At 33.1% G+C, this 25,730-nt stretch overlaps 2 protein-coding genes across 3 annotated transcripts; both read right to left on the bottom strand.

The window, feature by feature from the left end:
* Nucleotides 1–2,942: 2,942 nt before the first annotated feature.
* Nucleotides 2,943–4,117, bottom strand: LOC111493161 (protein LIGHT-DEPENDENT SHORT HYPOCOTYLS 5-like). Its single transcript, XM_023142796.1, has one exon. The coding sequence runs from the start codon at nucleotides 3,763–3,765 to the stop codon at nucleotides 3,109–3,111; it is 657 nt and encodes a 218-aa protein (XP_022998564.1). The 5' UTR covers nucleotides 3,766–4,117; the 3' UTR covers nucleotides 2,943–3,108.
* Nucleotides 4,118–11,009: 6,892 nt separating this feature from the next.
* LOC111492852 (rab3 GTPase-activating protein catalytic subunit) lies at nucleotides 11,010–24,455 on the bottom strand. Of its 2 annotated transcripts, XM_023142333.1 has the most exons (22): nucleotides 24,072–24,455; nucleotides 23,779–23,822; nucleotides 23,363–23,426; nucleotides 22,632–22,746; nucleotides 22,482–22,549; nucleotides 22,299–22,396; nucleotides 21,881–22,052; nucleotides 21,096–21,315; nucleotides 20,652–20,778; nucleotides 19,169–19,278; nucleotides 18,995–19,087; nucleotides 18,514–18,642; nucleotides 18,236–18,369; nucleotides 16,998–17,087; nucleotides 16,811–16,884; nucleotides 16,197–16,383; nucleotides 15,969–16,040; nucleotides 15,348–15,387; nucleotides 14,097–14,374; nucleotides 13,091–13,268; nucleotides 12,807–13,018; nucleotides 11,010–11,499 (listed from the first exon to the last, which is right to left on the bottom strand). In XM_023142333.1, the coding sequence occupies exons 1-22, from the start codon at nucleotides 24,129–24,131 to the stop codon at nucleotides 11,203–11,205; spliced, it is 2,862 nt and encodes a 953-aa protein (XP_022998101.1). In that variant the 5' UTR covers nucleotides 24,132–24,455; the 3' UTR covers nucleotides 11,010–11,202. The 2 variants fall into 2 exon arrangements, with proteins under 2 accessions (XP_022998101.1, XP_022998102.1); XM_023142334.1 differs by lacking the exons at nucleotides 23,363–23,426; nucleotides 24,072–24,455 and having other exon boundaries at nucleotides 11,012–11,499; nucleotides 23,779–23,802.
* Between the last annotated feature and the right edge of the window lie 1,275 nt (nucleotides 24,456–25,730).

Here is a 25,730-nt window from a genome sequence, read left to right as displayed (position 1 = left end):
AATAGGTCAACGGTTAATAATTTTTATATGCAAGTTCAAAATCTACGTACGTTAAGTTTGAATCCTGTCGTTACTTTTCAATAGCTCACACCAACACTTGAAATATTACTATTTACTACTTGATCGACGTTGTGCACTTATATTACCTAAGAACTTTTTCTATTTAAACGTTTTTTATTAAAGCATACACGTTCCAAGTTGACCAGTTAGGGGCATAGACGGGTTGGGTTGGAAAAATCTTTTAGACCAACTCAAAATTGTTGGTTGATTGTGGGTTGGTGACCCCAAGCAACCCGAGAGTTTAAAACAAAACCTAACCCCTAGTACATGTTATATTAATAATTAAAATTTCATAATCACAAACATCAAATATTCTTAATTTTTATAAAAACTTTTTAGTTCTTTTTTAAAATTTGATTTAACCAAAATCGAAAAAAAAAATATGAACTCAACCTAATATTTATAATTTAAATTGGATAATCGATTAAATTACCCGGCTATATAAATGCCTTTACGACTAGCTCGTCGAGTAGAAAACGTACCCAAAACAATGCATGTTTTGGAAAAGGAATATACCATAAAAACAACATAGGTACAACATTTGAACAGTGAAAGACAAAGATCATGTCTCTACACTCAAAACACTGTACACTCTTCACACATGCCAATGGCTGCAACCAGGCAGAATTAATCAAAGATGAACGACCACCACCACCACCAACCACCAACCACCAACCACCTACCACCGCCGTACCCACCGTCGTACCCTCCGCCGTATATCTCGTCGGAGCAAAAAGTACTTGTGAATAAAAAAAATGATGGCGGCCTCAAAATGCATGGTGGACAATGCAAGTATAGCCTCACGTGGTTGGACTCAGTACTCACCATTCATTACTGTCTTCTTATATATATATATAATAAAATAAAAGATTCTTTGGAGCTAAAAGAAGGGGTGTGGGAAGACAAGAGCAGTGAGAGTACACAAACCCCATCATCCAAGTCAAGGTCCTCTAGAGTGACATGACATGTAAGGCCAATAAATTTCAACATCTCAATTTTGGCAAAACCCTTTGCCTTTTCTCACTTCCTTTACACCAAACCCCTGTCACATTGTTTTTCCCTTTTGACCCGTTCTAAGCTTGATATCATAACAGCGATACTCATGTTATAACGGGTATTACCTTTCCTTTCTATGTCTAAGCGATATTATACGTTACGAACATACAAAACAAAGTCTTAGCGTTATTTCTGTATAATTGTCGAAAAATATTTGTCAAAAATAAATATAACTCAATTGGGTTTTCTCCCAATCTAACTCTTATGCAAGTGTTTATATCGCTCCAACAAAATTAATTGGAAGATAACCCAAATTTTAACTCGGAACGAAGAACACAAAAAACGAGAAATCTTCCTCATTCATTAGGGTTTAAACAAAACTCGATTTGATGGGTATAGATCAAAATTGAAACTTTGATTGAATTGAAAGAGATTTTAGGGTTTGTATGATAAACAAATTCTTAAGATCACCAAAACCTGAGCCAATTAAAAAAAAAAGTGCAAAAAGAAGGGAATAATGTTGAAATCCATGAATAAAGATGAAGACAGACAAGGACGATGATGAAAAGATGTTTTCCATAGGTAACAGAGAAAAGCTAAAAAGAACACACACACACACACACACATATATATATATATATATATGTTTGTGTGTGTGTATGTATATGTATGTATGTGTGTATGTATATATACCAAATGGTTTTGAAATTTGGAGATGGGTGTGAGCGTAAGGTTATGGCCGGTGGGTCTTCCACCATTATTATTCCCAAAATCCCAAATGGAATAATAATATATATACAGAAATGGGAAGCAAGCAACGGTTTGGCGACATGTCGTTTTCTCTATTGAATGGTGGTTACCTTAAATAATTGAATGATTAAACAAAACCCCATGTCTCTCCTTGGTATCATCAAACAAGAGAATTCAAAGAGGAACAACAATTTGAACCCGAGCAAAGGAGGTGCTCGTTGATCAACCAATATCATATTCGAATGAGAAGTTTTTTTAATAGCCTTTGTTGGAATTGGTTACGCGAGATCCTACATCGATTGAAGAAAGAAACGAATCATTCTTTATAAGGGTATGAAAACCTTTCCCTAGTTTACATGTTTTAAAACCTTGAGGAGATACTCGAAAGGCAAAACTTAAAGATGACAATATATGGTACAGGTTATGGATTTCCTGAATCTTTCTCTGGATTTTAGCTAATCTAGTTCAAAGAAAGTTAGTAGGTCTCTTCTCCTTCTATGTTTCATTTCGTGTCTCAACATGATAGTTCTGACTCGAGGGTTCCAGTGATTCAAACTTATGAGTAACCTTGCGAGAATTCTACTCTTCAATGAAATGGCGAGACAATTAAGTACTAAATGGAAATTTCAAATCCCAGTTCGAAACGTGGGCATGAAACGTCACAAAGAGGAAAAATGTGGAAAGATTGGTAAAATGTGGGTAATATAGGGGTCAAAAGTTGATTGAAGGGAAATAAAAGGGCACCTGAAACTGGGCAAAATGCATAAGAAACGCACGTGTTTTCGTGTCATAAGCAAAGAGAAAGGGAGAGAATGATAAATACAGAAACTCAAGGGACCAGAGAGAGAAAGATGTATAATTGGTTGAACTTATATGAAAAAAGATGGATTTTTTCATATAATTTCATCCAATTTCTGTGTTTTTCTATACCAATTCTTCCAAAAAAAAAAAGTAAAAAAAATTAATTCACGACATAAAAATTTAACCCACTTCCACAATTTTTGTTTATTTTTTGGTTTGTCAATTTTAATATTAATGTCTTGTATATATAAAACTATATAATATAAAAAAAATAGAAAAATATGTTCGAATTTAATGGGGTTTGTTATTAATTTTTCATAGGATTATATTTGGGATTAATGAGAATGGTTGAATATTATATGATTAAATAAAGCTCATAATCACAATTAGGAGAGATGATGATGATGATGAGATGATGCTAATATTTGACGCAAAACATTTATAAAAAAAGGAAAAAAAAAAGAAAAGGAAAGTAATTGAAGGAAAAACCAGTAGAAGCGACTATACGGTGGTGGAAGCGGCGGTTGTGGACGGCGGAGCGTCACCGGTTTGATCACCAGAAGCGGTTGTTTCCGGTTGAATATCGCCACCGACGGTGGCGGAGCTACTACTCCCCGCCAAGCTAACATCAGTTGGTGGAGGCACCGACACATTGGTGGCGGCTCTTTTCCGCTTCTTTTTCTCGTAGGGAATCCCTCTGGCTTTGGCCTGAGCTTCGCGGACCTCACGGAGATAAATCCTGACGGCACGTGCGGCAAATGGGTTGGATTCGGGGCGGCCGCCGTTCTCCTCGTAGGCGGCTCTAAGGCGGCCGATCAAGGCGTCGAGGCTGCCCCAAGCTTGCTTGAGCGGGCAGGGGCAAGGAGCAGGGGGGTTGGGGTGACCGAAATACGGGCAGCCCGATCCATGGACCTTAGTCTTCCCGAACTGGTCTAAGTACTTCAAGAATTCGATCACGTGAGCGCCACTGCAACGCGCTAAAGACAGTGGCGGCTTGTGGTTCTTCAAGTACTGCAAAAACGTGTTCCAATCCCTTCTCTTCTGAGATTCATACCGACTCGGTGGAGCTGCCGCCAACGGAGCAGAGCCACCAGCTGACGAGCCCTCCCCCGTGGGCTCCGACGACCCACCACCGCCGGATTCAGTCACGGAATCCATTAAGGGAGGAGATGGAAAAAATCATGAAATTTCGACAATCCCTTCTCTTAATTGGGTTGTTGGGGTTTGGGCAAAGTCATGAAATTTTTTAAGGGAAGAGATTGAAAAACAAAACAAAAAAAATGGATTCACGGGAAAGGTTGAGAGCGTTGATGTGGTGGTGGGATTGTCTGTTTTTTTTGGAAATAAAAAAGGGCTTTTTAATTTTTAATTTTTAATTTTTAATTTTTAATTTTTAATTTGTGTTGTGGAATTTAGGAGATGGGAAGGGGAGGGAGAGAGGAGAGCGTTTGGGTGATGGGACGTAAAAAGCTTAGATGAATGAACTTGAAAGATAGAGAAAGAGAGAATGTGTGTGAAAATTTAATAAATACATCAATGGAAGTTGAGAGATTTTGTGTTTTTTCTTTCCTTTTTTGCCCCTTACTTTCATCTTAAATTTCCAATTTCCCTTAGGGTCGAGTTTCTTGTTTAGTTTCAATGTCGTATTTATAAGTTTAATTTTTTTTTTTTTTTTTTTTTTTTTTTTTTTTTTGTTGTTAACACCCGAGTATATGAAAAATACATTAATAAACCAATACTATATCTGAATAAGAATAATGAAATGACTCGTGTTGGTCTCATTCTTAGAAGCAAGGAGTAAGGATAGTGACAAATCACAAAGATGCAAAAGAATTTTGGAGCAGAGACCCATAAAAATAAACTTTAAGAAAATATTTTCCAAAGGGTTAGTAATAAAGAAAAATATATATTCATCGAGATTTATTTTAGTGTATGTTTTTCAGTTTAGTTTTAAATTGGTCTCTCAATTTCAAAATGTTCTATATAGAAGTATACATGGGTTGGGTCTATAGAATTTTTTGTATCTAACCGGATTGATTCACAACTCAACCCTCTATTTTTGGGTTGGGTTGAGTTCGAGTTGTAAGGAAGAAAATTTTTGATGTTAAAGCACTTGAGGTTGAAGCTGAGCAATTAGGAGATGATAAACGTAAACTTGAGAGTTGAAGCTGAACCGAGACGAGAATCCGAGAACTAAATACCGACTTTGGGAGCAAGATTGATTCACAACTCAACCCTCTATTTTCGGGTTGAGAAGAACTCTGATGCTGAAGTACTTGAGGTTAAAGCTGAGCAACTAGGAGACAATAAACGTGAAACCAAGAGCTGAAGCTAAACTGGGGCAAGAACCTGAAAATTGAATACGGACTCCAATAGTGAGATTGAGTCAAGATTAGACAGAAGGTAACTCGTAGTTGAACCCTCTGCTCTAATCTCTCAAACTAGAGGCAATGCTCTCAAATTCTCTACTACTCACTCCACGAAACAAAAGCCGAAAGGTGATGGAAAACAAAGAAGGAAACGAAATGGAGACTAGAAAGCTAATGCTATCACTGATGAAAATTTTTCGTCTGTTCTATTGAGTATTGGTCGAGTTGGGTTCTCGGGTACCAGATTGAGTATACATTCCAAATGTTACATTCTTACCTTTGAGTTTTAAGTTTAGTTTTTCATCCTTAAATTTTAAAATATTACATTTTTACCTTTGGATTTTCATTACGGTTTTAATTGAATTTAATAATGATAAAAATTCAAGGTAAATTAATTTTTTTAATCATAATTAAAATTATCAATAAAAAGTTAAACACAAATTCTTGAAACATTGGGAATAAATAGAAATTAATTTAAATTCAAGAATAGAATTAAATAAAAACAAAATAAAAAAATATTTTAAATTCTCAAAATTTAATAAAATAAAAAAGAAAAAAGGCTTATCATTCAACGATGGAGGACCCCACACAAAGGCTTATCTCTAAATGGGAGAGATGAAAGTTAAGGCGACGCGCCGACAGGATCTGGCAACTCCACGCTCTTCTGGAATAACTTCACGCCCCACCCATTGCAACCCCACACCCCCACTGCGTGTATCATACGTACCAAGATTGCGAGCTAATGCTTCCCATTATCATCCACTCATCCTTTGGATCGTGCAATAAATGGGGTCTAAATTAGGTCAAACTTCTTCCTACTATTTTTCTTTTTTCTTTTTTCCTTTTTTATATTTTTTTAAAATAATAATAATAATATATTACTTACCCAAGTTTTTTTTTTTTTTTTTTTTTTTTTTTTTTAATTATATTCTAACCTTCTTGTCATATAATTCTAGAAATTAATACATTTAAATTATAAGTTTAATCGGTAATTTTTTATTTATTTTATATCTAACAAATTTATATTATATTTATAGTTTTTAAAAAAATCGAGATAATAATTCTAATTTATAATTAATTGTAAGGAGATATATATTGAGTTATTAATTATAAATTTAACCTCGAAGACTTTGAATATTCGATACTATTTGTCTATATAAACGGGTGATTTTTCGAGTAAATATACGACAAAGTAAAAAAGTGGATGTTCTCCGTTACAACATACACTAAAAAATAGTCTTTGAGTGAGGTAGGTTTACTCGGAGTCCGAAAAAAAGTTCATTAGATAAATAAGTAAGGACATTATCGTAATTAGTATGAGACGTTTTAGAGGAAACCAAAAACAGTCTATGAAAGTTCCACATGGTTAATTTATGAAATAATCATGAATTTATAATTAATGAATACTATCTCGATTAGTATATTATACTCCGAGTAAGATATTTTAAATAAAATTATAAATTACTGTTTTACTGGAATCTGTAATTTTCGGGAAAGGAAAACGTTGGGGTAATTTCCATTTACAGTGCGTTTTTTTATTTTCACTTTCACCCAATAATGGAAAACTCCCATTTTTGTTTCTTACACGCAAACCTTTGCTTCCACGGCACGATTATATCCAAGCTTTGTTTTTCTTTCTATTTTTATTTTTCCCCTAATTTTATTTTTTCTCAAATTTATAATTATTGAGAAAACTATCCAATATTATATTATGTGATGATTTTAAACGCCATGTCGTCTTTAGCTAGGTCAAGTTCAATTCGGCCCATTTTTACCCTTCGAGTTCGAGGTTTCGAGGTCGTTGTCGATTCAAATTTTAAATTGGTCTAGAGTTTACAGCTAAAACTTCCACATTTTTGCTTTATAAAATTTATTTTTTAGTTCGACGGTACTTAAGTTGAAGATTCAATGATTTCGACTGAGATTAAAGTTTCACATCATTACTATCTAAAACGTCAATTAAATAAGAAAAAAAAAAGAAAAAGTATTCTTGTGACACATTACAAATATTCAATTCTTTAAAATGGTGGGAATATGCATTTTAATATATTGCTTATTCATTACAATAAAGTAAAGTATGGAATTCGAATGTCGAATAACATGATTTGATTTATTTTTCTTTTTTAAATCGAGTGAAGATTTGAATATATTATATTGAAACTATGATCGACTTTGACATATATTTAAATATATAGTTTAATAACACGTAAATATATATATTTTTTCTAAATTGAAATTGAAGAAATTATATATAATAAGAATAATAATTATTATTATTATTAAGAATATTGGTGAAAATAAAGTCCCAAGTTGGGAAGTGGGAGGTGGATGCATTGTCTGAGAATATAATCAATCACAAGCAAATTGAAAATTGAAAATATGCATTTACCCAAAATATAATTAATTATAATTATCCCTTTTCTTTATTTTAAAGTTGATTAATTGAATCAAGAAATGTGGCTTTATTCCAATCAATGCAATATATGAGATAAGATTTTTTTTTTTTTTTTTTTTTTTTCCTTATATGAGAAATGATGATATGATTGTTACTAATTTTAGGTTGATCGATCGTGAGCGATACAATGTTGAAACAATGACGTTATAGTTTTTGGTGGTTCTAAACGAATGGTGGGTGGAGATATAATAATTAAAGATGTGATTAGTTAAAGTTTATACTTGGGTCTATTCTCGAGTGATATGAATCAAAACATGAACTTAGAAAAATATGTGAAGAAAAGAACTATAAGATAAAATTGTCACGTTAAAGAAAAATCAAATTTTATTTATGAAATCATGGATTCAAGCTACTTCAAACGGGAATCTAGATTTATGGTTCTTCAATAATGTAACTTTATTTATTTATTTATTTACTTTTTAGGTTATATTTACATAATGACTAATTATTATAGTAAAGTATGAAAGTTACCATTCTTAAAATGTCTCGTAAAAAGTCAGAGGTTTTATTTTGAAACTATATAACATCTCGTATTTATTTTTACACAAGGATGTTATTTAGTTTGCATGCTTAGAATATTGTCTGTGAAGTAATTTAAATCTTAGACAAATTTTTTTACCTTAAATATTTGGTCACCAAAATAATCGAGATCTTTTATATATATATATATATATATATATATATTTAAATATCTTATTCGGTAATTAATTTGATAGAATTTTAAAATTTTAAATGAAGTCAACTTAATAAAAGAAAAAAAAAAATAAATGACCAAAGATTGAGCACTTTTATATGGGGAGATTTGTCGACGATTTTATTATTATTAGATTGACCTTTCCACATTTAAATATCAAAATAACTTTTTAATTTAACTTATTTTTTTCCAACGGCTATCTAGTTTATTATTTTATTTTATTTTATTTTTATCTCTTTCCACTTTACAAATCTTACTATGAGTATTTATTCGTCAATTATTGGCAATAATAATCCATGAAGTCAACATTAATTTACTCATGATACGTTAATAATTCATCTCATAAATCATAAATTATTACCGATTTCATTATATAAATTATTATTTTTACTTTAAAATATTATTTTAATCCATATATTTTAGATTTAGCTTCATTTATTTAATCTATATAATCTTAAAATTTTAATTTACAGCTTTATTTGTCATCCTCTAATCGAAAAACATAATGGACCTAAATTCTTTATAAATTTATGTAGAGTGGATCGTATAGTTTGACAGATTATTTGACTAGAAATGTTTCGTTAATCTTTTTATTTAAAAAAATGGTGCTTGTTTCTTAATATTATTTTTTTTATCACGTTTTTCATATATCTTATAAAAACATCTAAATTCCACTTCGGTTAGTTTTTCAAAATTAAAACTAAAAGACTAAAGAGCTATCGTTGAACTGTCGGAGCGACTCTCGGCCGAATTTTCAACGTGCTTGGAGAGCCTATTGATAATTTAGGTCCTGTAGATACTCGCAAGTTATTGAATATTTTAAATAAATCCCGAAATTCAAAACTCTTCTGTCCGAAGAAATGATTCATCGAAATAATGAGTCACCATCGAGAAGAATTTCATTAAATCGAAGAGAATGGAAGGGCAAACAAGAAATAAATAGTTGAGAGGGATGGTGGGTATAACAGGGCGGTATGTTGATGCGTGAATGCCATGAATGCTAATATCCCTATCCTATGTCCACTCTTTTTAAGTCATTAAATTCAAAAAGGGAATACGAGGAGAGGGTATTTTACAGTGTCTGCATACCCTCCAACCAAAATCTTTCCATAAATTTAGAACCAAGATAAAAATATGTTCGTGTTTCAACCAAGCTAACAATCTAGTTCGCCCGAAAACAACGATACTTTTAGCATTTTTCGACTCTAACAACTCAAAATTCAAAGAAAAACTATGGAAAAAAAAACCGTTAAAGCTGAAACCCACTCATAAAAGGTCAAAATGAAAGAGAATGGACTATGTTCAAATATTTCTACCAGATCAATCATACATCAAAAGGCAATTTGAAAAAAAAACAAAAAACAAAAGCATCCAAAAAGGGTTTAAAGGCTTTTTCTGTGGTCAAAAGTGTTGGAATTTCATAACCGTTACTGAAACCACTCTCACAGATGGCAAAAATACCTGATAGACTGCATAAAAATATGATAAAAAGAAGGAATTGCTAACCCAATTCCCAAAGAACGTTAAAGAAAAAGAAAGCGTTTTTAATCTTATTGCTAATAGAGATGAATTTTGCTCACAAAAGTTGGTGGGAAATTGGAAAAAAGAAGGCTTACTTGGGCGCTGGCATGAGCAAAATTCATCATCTAATGAGACAAAACCTTCATAATATTGTCAAGCAAAATTAGAAGAAATGGAATCAATAATTGACAACAACAACAAAAAAAAAAAAAAGAATGCGTGTAATGAAAGTAGAGGGTGGTTGAATCGTACGTTTAATGTAGTAATCATTAGCAGTTTTTTAAAAGAAATAATCAAATATTAGATTCATGATTTGATATAATATTGAATTAATTGGCTCATAGCACCTATATCCAACCATCTTTCTAGACTATAGGGTAGAGGAGAAAATTATATAAAATAAAATAAAATAAAATCATAAAGATGCCAAAATCAATATCCTACCCATATTAAAAGAATTTAGGATTAAAATAGAGGTCGCTATTCCAATCGTCCCACCACCTACTGATTCCTTTTAATTATTATTCAGCTCTGCAAAAGAAATTGATCCAAAAGCTAAAAAGATCTGATATCCTAAGCAATAACCAACTAAATTATTGTAAATGATAGCTGGAGAACTTTTCATTGATTTCGAGTCATCGTCATCATTCCATCAAAACCTATGCATTGTATGAGTTCGGTCTGGCCTACTAAGTACTAATTGAACAGGAATTCATAAGAGAATGAATTTAAGCTATAATAATCACCTACTCAAGAATTATATGGAGCAGGAAGGTCAAATAGTAGTCGAGATGCAGACAAACTTGTATGCATGCTCATATATTGATAACAACCGTAAGAGTATGGCACCTTAAATGTACCCACAACTAATTTCACGAGATAATGGTTAAAAATCCATGGAATCCTAATATCTAGAAGTAGATAGTATGGATAGTAGGTAGTGACCATCATGAGATTTGAACCTCTATCACAAAACTTCTTTAATTTGCCCCAATAACCACAGACCAAATTAGGGGTAGTTGTCATTAACTGAATACTACTCTTACTCTTTTTTCTTCCTTTCTCCCTCAAGGAAATCATATGTAAGAGGGTGGGTGGGGCATGATCCTGTGTGAAAGCACTGATGAACCTCAAATGTGTAGCAGTACACATGTCCTTATGCTATTTATTACTTCCCACCCACCATTCATCTCCATTTTTTCTCCCAAGGATGAAAGGATCTATTTCCTTGTGATGCTGACTTAAAAGCCATTAAAGCCAGCACTACCAGACCCCACAAAATTATGAAGGGATATTTTTAATGAAAAGAAATTTTAAATGTTATCACTGAGATATATGACCACCTAACTCCCTACACTCACAATCTCTAAATAAGTTACTTTATTTTTTCACACATACACACACAAAAACGTTGAGCTGTACAATACAGCTCTACTCGTGAAGGATTTGGTGAAATCTATATGATCAGTAAGGCAAACCTAAATTTGGTGGTGATCAATAAAAATCAATCAATAATATAGCTAAGCGTTTTGATTTTTTAAAACAAAGAAAGAGATTTAATCGCATGAGGTAACAGAGAGAGCTACACGGAGGTCGTTAGAAGTACCGCTTATGTACATTCGATGAGTCTCTATTGCCTCTCCTCGAGCTGTAGGGGTCGAATCTGCATAATGGTTTCCACTCACACGATCTCGCAGTGAAAAGATGATCTCCCTGAGGATTGGTTCGTGGCCATTGAAAAGGTTACCCATGCTCAAGACCTTCCTCCATGATTGACTGGCTGTAGGAGGAGTGAACAGGCTTGATATCGCCCCTCTTTCATGGCTTCTTACTAGCTGCTTTTTGTTAAACTCCTAAGAATAAAACACATTTAGAAGTGAAAGTCAGTACCAGACTCGAGCTGAGGTTAAAATGTTTCATCCAGGATGATCATAATGAGCGGTTATGACCAACATAACGAGAACAAGTGTAGATTTAACTTCAGTTTATCTTATATATTAAATTTGAGGCTATATATGTGTGTGTGTGTGTGTGTTTTAATCCCAAATGTTTGGGTATTCTTTCAATTCAGTCCCTATTGTTTAGAATGTTTCAATCTAATCTCTTATGGTCTTCTTAGTCCCTCATTGCTGGAAAATTTTAGGTTAAATTACCAATTTGATTCCTATAGTTTTGAGAGACAAAATTTAGTTCCTATAGTTTTAAATGTTAGAACTAGTTCATATGATTTGATAAAATCCTCATAAATAGAAACTATAAAGACTATTTATGAAGTTTTATCAAAACATAGGGACATGATTCTAACTTTAAAATCAATCAATCATAGTGGCTAAATTTTAACTTTCAAATTTATAATATGCAGGTGATGATAAACCTTCATTGCATAGTACTCTTAATGAAAAGGTAAAGGTGGACAATAAGAGGAAAAAGAATATCAAAGAGAAAAGTTTCAAAATCCTCCCCAAATTTTCTCGAAAATTGGTAGAAAATTTTGAAATTTATTTTCTTCGATGAATCTTCTTCTCCTCTCAATTCTATAGTTTCACTAAATAGTATTATGTCATGTAAGTTTATCATTAGCTAATTTAAAAAAATTTCAACAATTTTCAACGTTGAGGGACTAATTACATAAGGAACTAAATTAAAACTTCTAAAATAATAGTCACTATTAAGGAATTATCCAAACATTAAAGACTAAAGTATATATTTACCTAAATTTGAATACTTAAGGCCCCATTTCATAACCATTTGGCCTTTTTTTAAATAAAAAATACCTATAAATATTACTTTCACCTATGGATTTCCTAGTTTGGTTATCTACACATGTAAGGTTATAAAAACTATTAAAAATATATATATATATATATATATATATAGTTTTCAAGAATTTGTTTTTGTTTTTGGAATTTGGCTCAAATGTATTCTTAAAAAAGGCGAAACTCATTGTAGAGAAGTAAGGAGAAAAACAGCACAATTTTCAAAAACCAAAAGTTGTAAAGAAATAAGAAGAAAACAAGCATAATTTTCAAAAACCAAAGCCAAATGGTTATCAAACGGAGCCTAAGAAACCATAATATTATTAATGATATCTCATATCAACTAAATGGAAAATTTTCAAGTATGAAGCCCTTTTTCTCAGGAAAACCTATAAAATGATTACCGTGTCAAATTTATTGCTCGACATGCCAGTTCCCATTCTTGGCAGGTAAAATTCGTAGTAGTCTTTGAAGATTGCTTCAGACAGACGAGGTGCCTGTAATAATTTACGATGGAGAGAAGCTGCAAGAGCCATCAACTTTTCCACGTGCTCAAAAACAACACATAATCGTCTTAGGTCATCAATAACCTCACTCTCAGCAGACAAACGATTTCCTGCAGCATACTTGCATGACATGAAGGAAAATGATTGTAATAAAAAAACATGAAGATTATATATTTGTCTACCTTGCAAGAACTTCAAAACAGATGCCATAGTAGAGTAAAGTTGATCCATTTTAGTTTTCATCAGTTTCAATCCTCCATAGCTAGTCTGACTTAATGTATCTGCTCCAGCTTTGAAGGCAGTACAAACCATTTGCTCAAGTAATTGATGTGGTCGTAATGTCTCCAGGTAGTGGAGAATCTGCAGAATTCGAGATGTCATGAACAACAAAACTATGTACTCAAAAGTACAGGGTTTATGAGTACATAAAGGCAAACTCAATAAAAAATACTATTAATTACAGCTTCCCACTTTCCACAATCCAGGCGCACACATGAAGTTTTTTTCTTTCTTTTTTTTTTTTTTTTTTTCGGATGGGAAACAAAGAAAGGAATATATATCATCAAAAGAGAAACGCACCGCCTCAAGGCCTTAGATATGAGGGGTCCCTAACCCTAGTTTGGAGGTTAATAAATAAAGAGCCTCTAGTCTTAATTGATGAGCGAGCACTGTGTTACCAAAAGAATTATGTAAAGCACTCCAAGAGGAGGCAGCAAACTGTACATTTTTGCAAAAAAGATTGAAAGGAGAAGTCTTATCTTGGTTATTATTCAACATCAAATTGCTTTGGTTAAAGTGCACTAATTGAAGTCCACATATGCAGTAATACTACTTGAACCATTCTTCGGCTGAACACAAATCTGCAGCCATACTAAAGTTCCGAAGGTTAGTCTGCCCTTAGCCTTTCGGAGCTACTTACTGATGGGTTCTTCTTAAACTTACCACATTAACATGGTTGTAGACCAATTACTACATGTAACATTGGCGTGCAATTTGGATGAAGCTGTTAATCCCTAAAAACGTAGGTTTTATTTTTCCTAATTATTTGTCTGTCATAAATGCTTTGAAACTTAAGTAACTCTAGGAAGCCATGATTGTCCTTATTCTACGACAACACATCTTCCCAACCACAATGTTTCAAAATTCAGAAAGAACAAAAGCATGAGTTTATATATCTAATAAATATACCTTTTCCCCTTCTCTGTTTGGATCCAGCAGCGACTTCTGCTCTGAAACAGGCAAGGCAGGTGCATCATTCCATAGTTGTCGCCATAAATTCCCATGTTCAGACATTCTTTTCGACAAATGTCCTCGAGGAGGCCAGTTATCCTTAGAAGTTTCCGTAGCTGAGCCATTTGGTAAACCCTCATCCTTGGGATCAGAATCCTCCCAATCTCTCGGTGAATGCCACCGAATAAAATCTTCAAAGACACCATCAGGGTTTGCTGCTTTAAATGCTGACATGTCTGCTCAAAATTCCAAATATTATTTACTAGAATATTGCAGTTACACTAAACTATGGCACAGAGAGAAGGAAAACTGAAATACAAACAAATTCTTTTTATTGGGAAAAGAATTGTACACTTGGCACATCACAATAAGAAGATACTACATCAACAACACAAATGGACTTTAGATTTCGGTCTTCTCACACCAAGGTCTTTAGTATTGATCAAATGACCATAGAGAGTAATAAGTATGAAAAAAAATCAGATTTAAGATCAATTAAAATGAGAGCATTAAAAATGAGAATTTGATCCTTAAATATTACAATTACTAAAACAGTGGTCAGAGTAAAGTTGCAACCGCCATAACTTCCATTATATACTTGGAATCAGTTGTAATACATATATAAGTTAATCATCTTTGGTTCGCTATAAATGACTACATTTTATAAACCAATATGGGCAAAAGAATTACTCAAACACTAGACCTTTCACCTAAACCAAAAGATTAGTAAGTTAATTGATATGTACGTAATTTGATCTAATAATTTGTTCATTTTTTCCTTTAACATGTTCTCCTCTAGTAACTGTATGGCTATATCTAAATCAACAAGAAGGGAAATGCAAGAAACTTAGTGTTTAATAGCATAGTGATAACTTATTTATTAAAGGGTAAAATATATTTTTTCTCCCAAATAAAAATCTAGTTTCTGTGTTTCAAAACTAACACTTTTGGTTCTTGAGATTTAAATTTAATTTCTATTTGGTCCTCACGGTTTCAAAAAGTGACATGTTTAATCAGCTTAATGCAAGTTTACATCACATACTCCCCACACTGTAATAAATTTTGATGGAAAAAAATACTGGTCATTAAAAGAAATTTTTATTCACAAAACATTCCTTAATTAGGTTCTTTTACCCAAGATTTCAGTTAATAAGAGCCAAGGCCAATGCAGATGCAGTAATGATAGCAGAAAATCATTAAAGTTATCACCTGAAGATAGAATATCTTTTTCCAACTGAGCAGAAAAATCCTGTCACAGAATACAATTATAATTTGGTTAAGAATCTTCCAGGCAAAGTAAATTAATGTAAGAGAAAAAAAACAGAGTAAGTCATTGTTTTGATGGAAAAGAAATTGCAGGTACAGAACAGTATAAAGGTCATCATCCAAACATAAGTACAAAAAAATTTATAGTAAAATTACAAATTTGGTTAGTCCCTATGGTTTAAAATGTTAGAATGAGTTCCTATAGTTTGATAAATTTTAACTTTCTCCAAACCATAAGAATCCAATTTTATCATATAACAATGGTTGAAGGAAAAATCTGTGCTAAGGTAGAACCAACATTCTTTAAAATGAATTACTGATGACTTAGACTGAGAATTTCAAATTACGATCACCGTAGACATTTTGGAGTTTACTATCTTAATCTTGAATGTTCTTCTGCCAGAACTATATTACAGCTCAGGACTGTAATATTTAGTACATTTGAAGTTCACTCTCCTCAGTAATGTCAGTCATGGCAGTGTTATAAACAAAGATGTCATCAATTAAATTTGTGGGGTAAAAAATATAAGATGCAGTAGCTGGAATCTTGTAAGAGGCACTAACAAATGAATCACCGAAGGCCTCCACAGCTTGGAGCCTTTCTTCATGCATGTCCTCCGTCATGAGTGGTGCATCCTATAATAACAAAATTAAAAATAAATAAATCCTTTTTTTTTTTTTTTATTCAACCCGGATAGAACACAAGATTTCAGAGTGGGTGTAATAAGATCAACGTGTGTGTGCCCCCGCATGAGCATATATACGAATTGGAATGATAGTTTGGAAAAAAACCTGGGTGAATGGAGAATGCATACTCTGGTACGAATTGAGAAGCATCATGGTTCCTACTATGCCAGCTGAACCACGTCTCGTTGAGTCTGTAGACTTTTGATCAGTAAATGATATCACATCTTCAGACTTGGTTCTCTCTTTGAACAGATTTGCTTTAGATTCAAACTCAACCTCTGGAGACGAATGGCTGCATATTTTGTCCAAAAAAAATGAAATAAAAAAAGAAACCATGTTTGATTTAATTTGAACTACAATTCCAAGAATTCATGTAGCCAATGAAGCAGATCAGCAGTATGACCTAACCAATACAATCTAACATCAGAAATTCTCAGCCCTGTCTCCATTAAACCCTGAGAATATCTATCACAATCCTAGAATTACTATCTATCGTGTGCCAAACATTGTGACCGCAAATTTAAGTGTCTGTTGGATTAACGTCGGTAATAAATGAAGTATGAGGACAGGAAGGAAATGGTTTTATTCAGAAAAACACATCTGAAGTTTTTTTTAAAAAATGGTGTAATATATTAATATGAAATAATTTTATTGATGGTATAAAATAGTATCTATTCTTCAATTAAGTAAAACCGAAGAGCTCTCACTTCTTATTTCACCTGTCACATTTCCCATCAAAATTTTCACCAGGTGTCTGCATAGTGGATAAGTCCTCGGAAACTGGACCATCTTCCTGCCAGTACGGTAATTTCAATGTTTCTTCCAGGTCAACAACAAAGAGCAACTTGGACAATGTAGAAAGTTGATGGCATAAAAATAGCAATAAGAAAATAACAATGTTGTGACCTCAGCACGAGGAGATTCGGGATCCTGGCTCTCAAGACAATCCTGAAACTCCTCAATAGACTGATGCTTCCTCTCGATGCATATAGCCAGCTGCAGAGCCACCAAAAATCAAATTAGTTTTTTTTTTTCTCCTGCCTTTGCAGTGATATGCTGTTTTTATAAGAAACGCATGTTTCAATGATAGAATGAAAGAGGAATAACTCGAAAACTGGAGTAGAGGTAATCCATTTTTTTCATCAGGTCATTTAAGCTGTAGTCGGTGAAAGGAAAAAATATTTACACCTACTAAAAGCCTGAAAAAAAAAAGTATTTTTCAAAAAATCTTTCAGATGGGAGAGATTTGTTGCTGAAATCTCTATTGTTACTTTCCATATGAAGACACCAAAGGAAGGCTCGGACCACCTCAACCCATAAAATCTCTTTCTCCAAGGAAGATCAACAAAATACAATATTCCAAAGCAGATCAACTTGACAAAAGTAAATAATAAGGGAGAAGAACAGTTTTTCAACCTCATAGTCTTTAGGTAAATGCCCCCTCCCAAGATCGCCTTGCCACATTAAACTCTCCTCCCAGCACCCAGGGCTCATAGCTCTCCACTCTTGCAAACCAAAAGAAAGAATAATCTTTCCATGGACAAATGAAATATGCTAGAAAAAAAAANAAAAAAAAAAAAAAAAAAAAAAAAGACGATGAAGAACCCTAGCCCAAGGTAGGATTACGGATAAAAGTACAGAAGACTGTAGTGGGAGAGGCGGCTTCCATTTACACCAATATAAAGTTGAAGAAAACCAAATAAAAAAAAAAGTGTCAAAGGGCTCCAAAGTGTTGTTGAAGACGCAGTTGGTTCTCTCAAGTTAAAGCTTCCAAAAGGGAACCTTGTTAATATTAAATCCAGTCTTTTTCTCATCTTCGGAAGAGTGTCCTTTTCCAAAAGCTAGAGGAGAGGTCTGGCATTTTGTTAGGAAACGCAATATTTCACATGAGGGCATATAGAAAAGTGTTCCACCCAAAGAGATGATGTCACCCGAGACTGGCTTAAACACATCTTACTATGGAGTCACATTCACCAATAATACCAAACAGCAGATATTTGAAGTGTCAATGCCGGACATAAAGTGCACAAATACCAAACTCAAGCACCCCCCCCAAAAAAAAAAGGAAAGAAAAAGCTACGTTGTATAAAAAAGTGCATGGAGGAAGTTTCTAAAATAAGTCTTTAGAAGATGTAAATAATTACCATCTGAAGTTTTTGGTTTATCAAACAACTAGAAAGGTCAATTGAACTGCTGATTGGCATTCGTGGCAAAGGTTGTACCTCGTCCCAACACCACCGGACTTCTCTAACAAACTCAACCCACAGCGTAGCTATTGCTGTAAAATCATTACATAGATACATAAATAATAAGAAAAAAATGAAACCAATAGACTGAAGAAACATATCAACAACTGAATGTGCTATATTTATTCTCCTATCCACTAGATTTTACATGAGAGAGCCAGTATGTGGAACCATACCTCGTATGTTGCAGTTTCCAAACCATAGAACATGCAAACAAAACTGTGCAAAAAGAGAATCGAGGGCTGCAGCTTTAATTGCTTGAGAAGTCCTATGCTCACCCTTGGAAAAATAAGGGGATTTTTTTCCTGCACGTAATACATGGATGATTATATATCATACAACATCAATGTTAAGCATCAACCTGGATCTTACTAATCCTCTGAACTATGTTCTTGGACACAGCGCTCAATAGACAATAATGTGTCTCCATTGCAGCTCCCATCTAAGCCGGGAATGCACTGGAGATTTGTTAATAAGCTGCAAACTCGATATACTGAGAAATTTATAAATGACTGACATATTAAGGACAGCTATCACCGGCCACTTAAGCCATAAACAGCTAAAAGGTGTCTGAATTCTGAAAGATGCAATTTGTTACGATTTTCATGGATGCTGTGATGAGCATATTCATGTTTTTTTAAAATTTACCATTTTTACCTTCATGAAAGAGTTCTTTAAGCACACGATCAATAACTGTGGGTGGAGGTACTGCTGTAGAAGACTTAAAATTATCTGAACCTGGGTTCTCAACTGCCAAAACAAAAAAGAGGACGGAGTACGTATTAAAACTAAACATTTACATGTAACTGTGTGGTTATGAACAATACTTACCTGAGACAAAATCTTCCATAAATTGAGCTTGGAAGGACATATCTAATGCATCAATTAGAAGATACAACTGAGAGGAAAATCCAACTCTGTTTCCCATGGTGGTATCAGTTCTAAATAATCATGAAAAAATAAAAAAAATGAATTAAGATTTCTAGACTAAGTAGAACTACAAGGTACCTACAAAAATCAGTAGTCAACACATATGATTTATGCCCTCATATGAAATTTTATAGTTTAAATTAGAAGTTCAGCCCCTTAACTTCGAGGTTTGTGTAAATTTGGTCCTTGAACATTAAGTGTCCAATAGGCTTCAAAACTTTTAATTTCGTATCTAATTAGTTTTTGAACTTTCAATTGTGTTTAATAAGTACCTGACAAATTCGAAATGTTTTATAACTAATTGATCAATTAAATATAAATTTGAATTTTTTGTCTAACAGAATCCTAAAGAATCCTAAAATATCAAAAACAAATAGTCTAAATTTTGTAATTATGAAAGTTAAAAAAATCAAGTAGATACAAACCTCAAAACTCAATGACTAAATTTGTAATTTAACAAATTGTATACATAAAATTCTTGATCAAATTCTCATTTATTTAGGATCGGCAACAAAGTGAAAATCAATACTCAAGTAACATGCAATAAACAATGAAACATCGTAAAAGAAAACAGCAGGAAATGATGAACCATATAAGAAACTTCATTATTTAAAGAAACGTATACAAAATGCAATCACATTAACAAAAACATGATATCAAACCTTCAGCAAAAGCGTACAATGGGAAAAATGTCACGCACAGAATATGTATAATTCATCATTTAAAATCAATGAGTGTTTTTTCTACTTCGACAGATCGTTTAAATTTTTGTTGATGTTATTCCTTACCTCTATGATACTCTAGAATACGAAGAAATTTTGTGTGAAATTGTGGAAAGACATGTTCACTTACTGCCTCGTAACCTAGATTTTTTTTTAACAAATTGCAGTCACTTTAATCACTGGGTTTCTCTACCCTATCTCTTGCACCACAATCAAAGGAACAGAAAATTTGTTTAGTAAAATGTTGTTGGAGTAGTTTTGTGGAAAGTTTTTCACAAGAGGAAATGGAATAGAACCTCCCAAGCGGTGGAAAGAGATCCTTAACAAGTTTGGGGTGCTAAATTTTGGTGGCTCATCCTTGTCGTTCAAAAGGGTCCTTCCGCAATCTCATTGGCTTATTNAAAAAAAAAAAAAAAAAAAAAAAAAAAAAAAAAAAAAAAAAAGAACTAAACTCTAGTACTGTCATATATATTTGAACAGTCATATCTAAGCATAAAAATGAGAATATCACAAAATAGAAGCTTTTTTCTATTTGTCAAGAGCTAAGATTTTTCTTTTTGATCTGTTCTCAAGCTTTCAAAATAATGGTGTACCGTACAAGTATGTTCATGGTTTTACGGGAAAAAAAAATTATATATCCAACCAAACATTGCACTTCTTACATATTTGGTGATAGAATTGGAAACAAAATCCATTTCTTAGCTTCATGAGGTGAAGAATTTTCCAACTCAGCCATTTCCAAGGAGCTCTCTACCATCTTCTCTGACCATGAGGCAATCAATTCAAATCCTGTGCACATCCAAGAGCTATTATCCTCCATGTTAAATGAGACTATATAATATAATTCTCTCGTTTCCCTTTACTTCTGCCTAAATGAAGGGAGATTTATCAACTTGGAATATTTGAACATGTAAGCTCATAAAACTTCAAATAAATTGTACAAAATAAGGGATGCCAAATCCATTATATCTGGTATTTTAAACTCTGATCGCTGTTTAGGAAGTAATATGTCAGCATATCAGAGGTAACCTAATCACATGATCATATATACACAAACCTCAAATGGCCAAAGAGAGAATGAGAGATAGTATCTTAAATATTTTCACCTTTCACAGGATCTTCCGAGGAATACCACTCACTCCATGGGCAGTCATCATCCCATTGCCCTTTTCCACTAGTACCAACGGCACTTTCATATACTGATTCTGTCATCTCAGCATCATCTCTGCGGATGTCGTCATCATCAGATAAGAGAATTTTGAAGGTCAGCTTCATGGTAAAATGGACTTTGAAGAGATTCATCGAAATTTCCATGGAGGAGTAGGCCTTCAAAAAGAGAAAAATTATATAGTTTTGGGAAAACTAAGAATTGCATTAAGAACTCTAGTTTCTAATATGCAGCAGGCAAAAGAAAAGTATGAAAAGAAAAAAGAAAGATATTTGTAAAGATTAAACATGTGAATATAACGAATAATAGGAGGTTACATGGAAATTAGATAAATTCACCCCACATCAAGATTCTTTTTTTACTTTAATGGAGAAATATATAAGATGGGGAAAATTCATAAATTGTAAATACCTACTTGTGACATAACTATATATATCTCTCCTGTGTGTTCTTGTGAAGTTAAATCAGAGTCTAATTTTTTAATTAAAAAAAAAAAAAAAAAAAAAAAAAAAAAAAAAAAAAAAAAAAAAAAAAAAAAAAAAAAAAAAAAAAAAAAAAAAAAAAAAAAAAAAAAAAAAAAACAAACACAACTTAGTTGTAAAGGAAAAATGAACAGGTATGCTAAGAAAGAGAGAAGGTGCAATAGTGACAATGTGAAGTTCAAGAATTAAGGTGATGGTCTGAGGAAAACTAGCAAGAAATACAAGCATCCATAGCACTTACAAACTTTGAAACAAACAACTCATATAGTCCTTCCAAATGCATAAGTTTTATTGGCACTTGGGTACCAATGCGATCTGCTTCAAATCTCCTAGTAAAAGTTGTTCCCATATTTTGGATACCAATATATGCTTTTCGCGATGGATCATGCACTGGAACAAAAGCTGGCCAAAAGCTGCATTCACACATAGAAATAGATATTGTCTAAGACACTTAATAGAAATCTTGCATGTTATCCTATATCAAAACGTCAAAGGTTCAGGTAAAGAGCAGGAAAAAAAAAAAGAAACAAACAAACAGCGGCCATGAATTACCACAAGATTGTAATCTTTGTGAGTTTATTAATCTAATGGATCATTAAAAAAAAAATAAACACTTCATCAAGAGTTCCATATAAGAAATTTCAACATCAGAGCTCCACCTGGAACAGTTTGTCAAAGCAATGGCAACTGCACTTAAAAGCTTGCTGGCCTCAGGTGAATCGAGAATTACGCCACTAATACTTTGAGGAGCAATCACCTGGTGGTATATATAGAAAATATCTATAAAATATGTAAATTTATTAATATTTCATACAAACTGCAAAACATGAGTACTAACGTACCAAAAACTCTTGTACCCCAAAGCATAACTGTAATTCATGCAAGCTTAATTCCCAGTCCACAACTTTGCCTGTCGAGTAGAAGTAAGTGCATAACGGTGGCTCGACAACACATGAAACTAAACTTTTAAATATGGGAGAATTCTCTAGTACCATGATTGCTATTTCCAAAGTAATACTCCATCGAATAGTTTTTATTATCACACTTAAGATCAGATTTAACCTTATATAGGTTAGTTGAGATTTCTAACGGAGTTGCATCCTTTTTCTGCAGATAAGTAATAAAAATAGCATGAAATTATTAAAAAATAAAAAATATATTAATAAAATGATAAGTGATTAAGAAAATAGACGGCAGAAAATTGCATGCGGCCACCCAAGAATACTAAAATGCCAGACGTGCTGTTAAGAATAGAAAATCATATGCAATGTGGTAGATAGATATTCCACTAAGACTCTTTAAATACTCTATTGGATTGGATAAATCATCCCAATGAACAGCAACAATGATGGGTGGGCAAAAAAGAGAAAAGAAAAGATAACCTTCCAACTAGATAATCATACAGACATCATATTATTTTCTATTGAATAATGATAATAATAATTTTTCAAACAAATTCCATCTGAAGATGCCGCGAAGAATTTTAGAAAATAAATGAATGAAAGAAAAATACAAAATAATGAAGCTAATAATAATACACCTATTCTAGGAGGCAAGGAAAACAAAAGGTGAAGCTTTTGAGGTATTGAGAACATTCAAAGAAAATTATCTCCCCCAAATATCAAAATAACCTATTTGCAGGAAAATTGAAATGTAATCTTGTACAATAGTTTCAGAAACATAGAAGATAGAAAAGCATGGCCTTCAGAGAAAAATTACTTACCAACAAATTATTTGGACCATCTGCCATCCATTGTCGACAAACTGCCTCTATTTCAGAAATGAATCTTAAGAGAAAATAAACATGACAATTAGAACAAGTTCCACCTGATACACTTACGAAGTGAGGTAAAATAAATCATGATATCCTCTACTTTTATCTTGTTTTTTAGCCCACTGATAAATTGTCCTAATAGAAGAACTTTTTCTTCAGTTCAAGGAGAGTTTACTCTACAAGTTGAAAGAGGTTTAGTGCAGAGAGCTTCTACTTGTACATTTTCCATCACCAAATAGAGAAAAGTCTCGGCGAGTTTTGTATTCAATTTAATTGCAATCGGACTTAAATCTAAAGAGATACATAGTAACGACAAGAGATAGTACTCCTGTACTCTCGATTCATCAAGAGGTTAGAGAAGCTACCTTTCCCATGTTGACGCAATAGTAAAATCATCGAAGTGCTCAACCTGAACAAATGCCACATAAATGAAGAAAATACTCAGTTCCTATACTCTGGTCGGCTAAAATTGAGATCAGTACATTCCTAAAGACCAATAAACCTCCAGAGTACCTCAAAAGAAAAATGAATCGAAATGCCAAAGCAAATTGCCATTGTCGTAAGCTACTACGGTCCAAAATAAGCAGGAGCATATGAAGGCAATTTACGATGTTGAATGATCAATAAGAGTTAACAGGAGAAAAGTAGAAAAACACACCTCCTCGTCTTCCATGGCTTCATCTTCTCCATTAGATTCAGCCTTGCTGGAGGACGCCATTAGAGATCTGGTGGAGTAAATCGCGGCTCAAATCATGCAAATTGGATCAACGGAATGCAGAAGTCAGAGAGATTTCTCTTGTTAAGTAACAATACGGAAAAAAACAAACAAAAATGATTCGAGAATTGCGAGGAGAGAAAAGAGAATCAGGAACAACTGGTATGCTTCAGCTGAAATTAGATAATTTTCAGATAATCTCCCTGTTTTTTCTTCAGACGACGAACTCTCAAAGTTCAGATTTCAGAAAACGAAAGAAAATGGGTATCTTAATCATCAAACTGCTTTTGGACATGTTTTTTAGGCCAATTTCTTCCTTAAATTCTTAAAATTTCCACTCCTCTTTAAATTTTTTCTTCATTATTTTACCGCTAAATGTATATGCAGAATTGGGTTGAATTTGAGTAATGTTTTTTACCCATCTTATTCTATAAAAAAAATTATATTTATCTATGCATTAAATTAATACTAAAATATCGTAAATATACCGTAAATATCAACTATCAAGCATTTTTTAATCACTAACATTAATTACGAACGTTATATATTTTTTAAATTTTAATAATAAATTAAAATAGGGTATAGTCGGGTTATGTTGTAACCCTATTTTCGGGTTGATTATATTCATTGAGTTAACTTAACAAAAAAAAAATCAATGTGCAAACCAATCATAATTTACCGCTCAAATTTGTTGTCTGATTATATAATAAAAATTAAATCGTTTTTTATGTTAACACTAATGGTTCACGGTTTCTTGGGAATTGATGTATCTCTACGTGTCAATTAGGATCGGAATAGACAATTTTAATCTAGGATAATTCACGAGCGATATACCCCATTTTTAAAATAAAGTTGTCACCTCAATTTCGCACGTTATTGCTCTGTACATATATGCATAGCAAGGTCACTGTTGGATGATGAAAGTCCCACATCGGTTAATTTAGGGAATGGTCATGGGTCATGGGTTTATAATCTAAGAATACACTCTCCATTGGTATGAGGCCTTTTGGGGAAGCCCAAAGCAAAGCCATGAGAGCTTATGCTCAAAGTGGACAATATCATACCATTGTGGAGAGTCGTGTTCGTCTAACATGGTATCAGAGCCATGCCCTAAACTTAGCCGTGCCAATAGATTGGCAAATCCTCGAATGTCGAACAAAGGACTCCAAAAAGGAGTCAAGCCTCCTTGAAGGTACGAAGGCAGTAAAAAATGACTAAGACTCCAAAGGAGTCAAGCCTCGATTAAGGGGAGGCGTGCTTTGTTCGAGGGGAGGTGTTGGATGATGAAAGTCCCACATCGGTTAATTTAGGGAATGGTCATGGGTCATGGGTTTATAATCTAAGAATACACTCTCCATTGGTATGAGGCCTTTTGGGGAAGCCCAAAGCAAAGCCATGAGAGCTTATGCTCAAAGTGGACAATATCATACCATTGTGGAGAGTCGTGTTCGTCTAACAGTCACAACGTACGAAACACAAATAGGGTTGAGAAAACTGACCATGGTCGATTCAAATTTCATGTTTTTTTGTTCAGAAAAACTTGTGGTCTATAGAGACCAAGAATTTTGTGAACGTTGATATATATATATATATATATATATA

The sequence above is a fragment of the Cucurbita maxima genome, unplaced genomic scaffold (assembly GCF_002738345.1).
Source record: "Cucurbita maxima cultivar Rimu unplaced genomic scaffold, Cmax_1.0 Cma_Scf00018, whole genome shotgun sequence".
NCBI lineage: Eukaryota > Viridiplantae > Streptophyta > Magnoliopsida > Cucurbitales > Cucurbitaceae > Cucurbita > Cucurbita maxima.
Note: the sequence above shows the minus strand (reverse complement) of the source record. Positions and strands in the feature narration are given on the sequence as shown.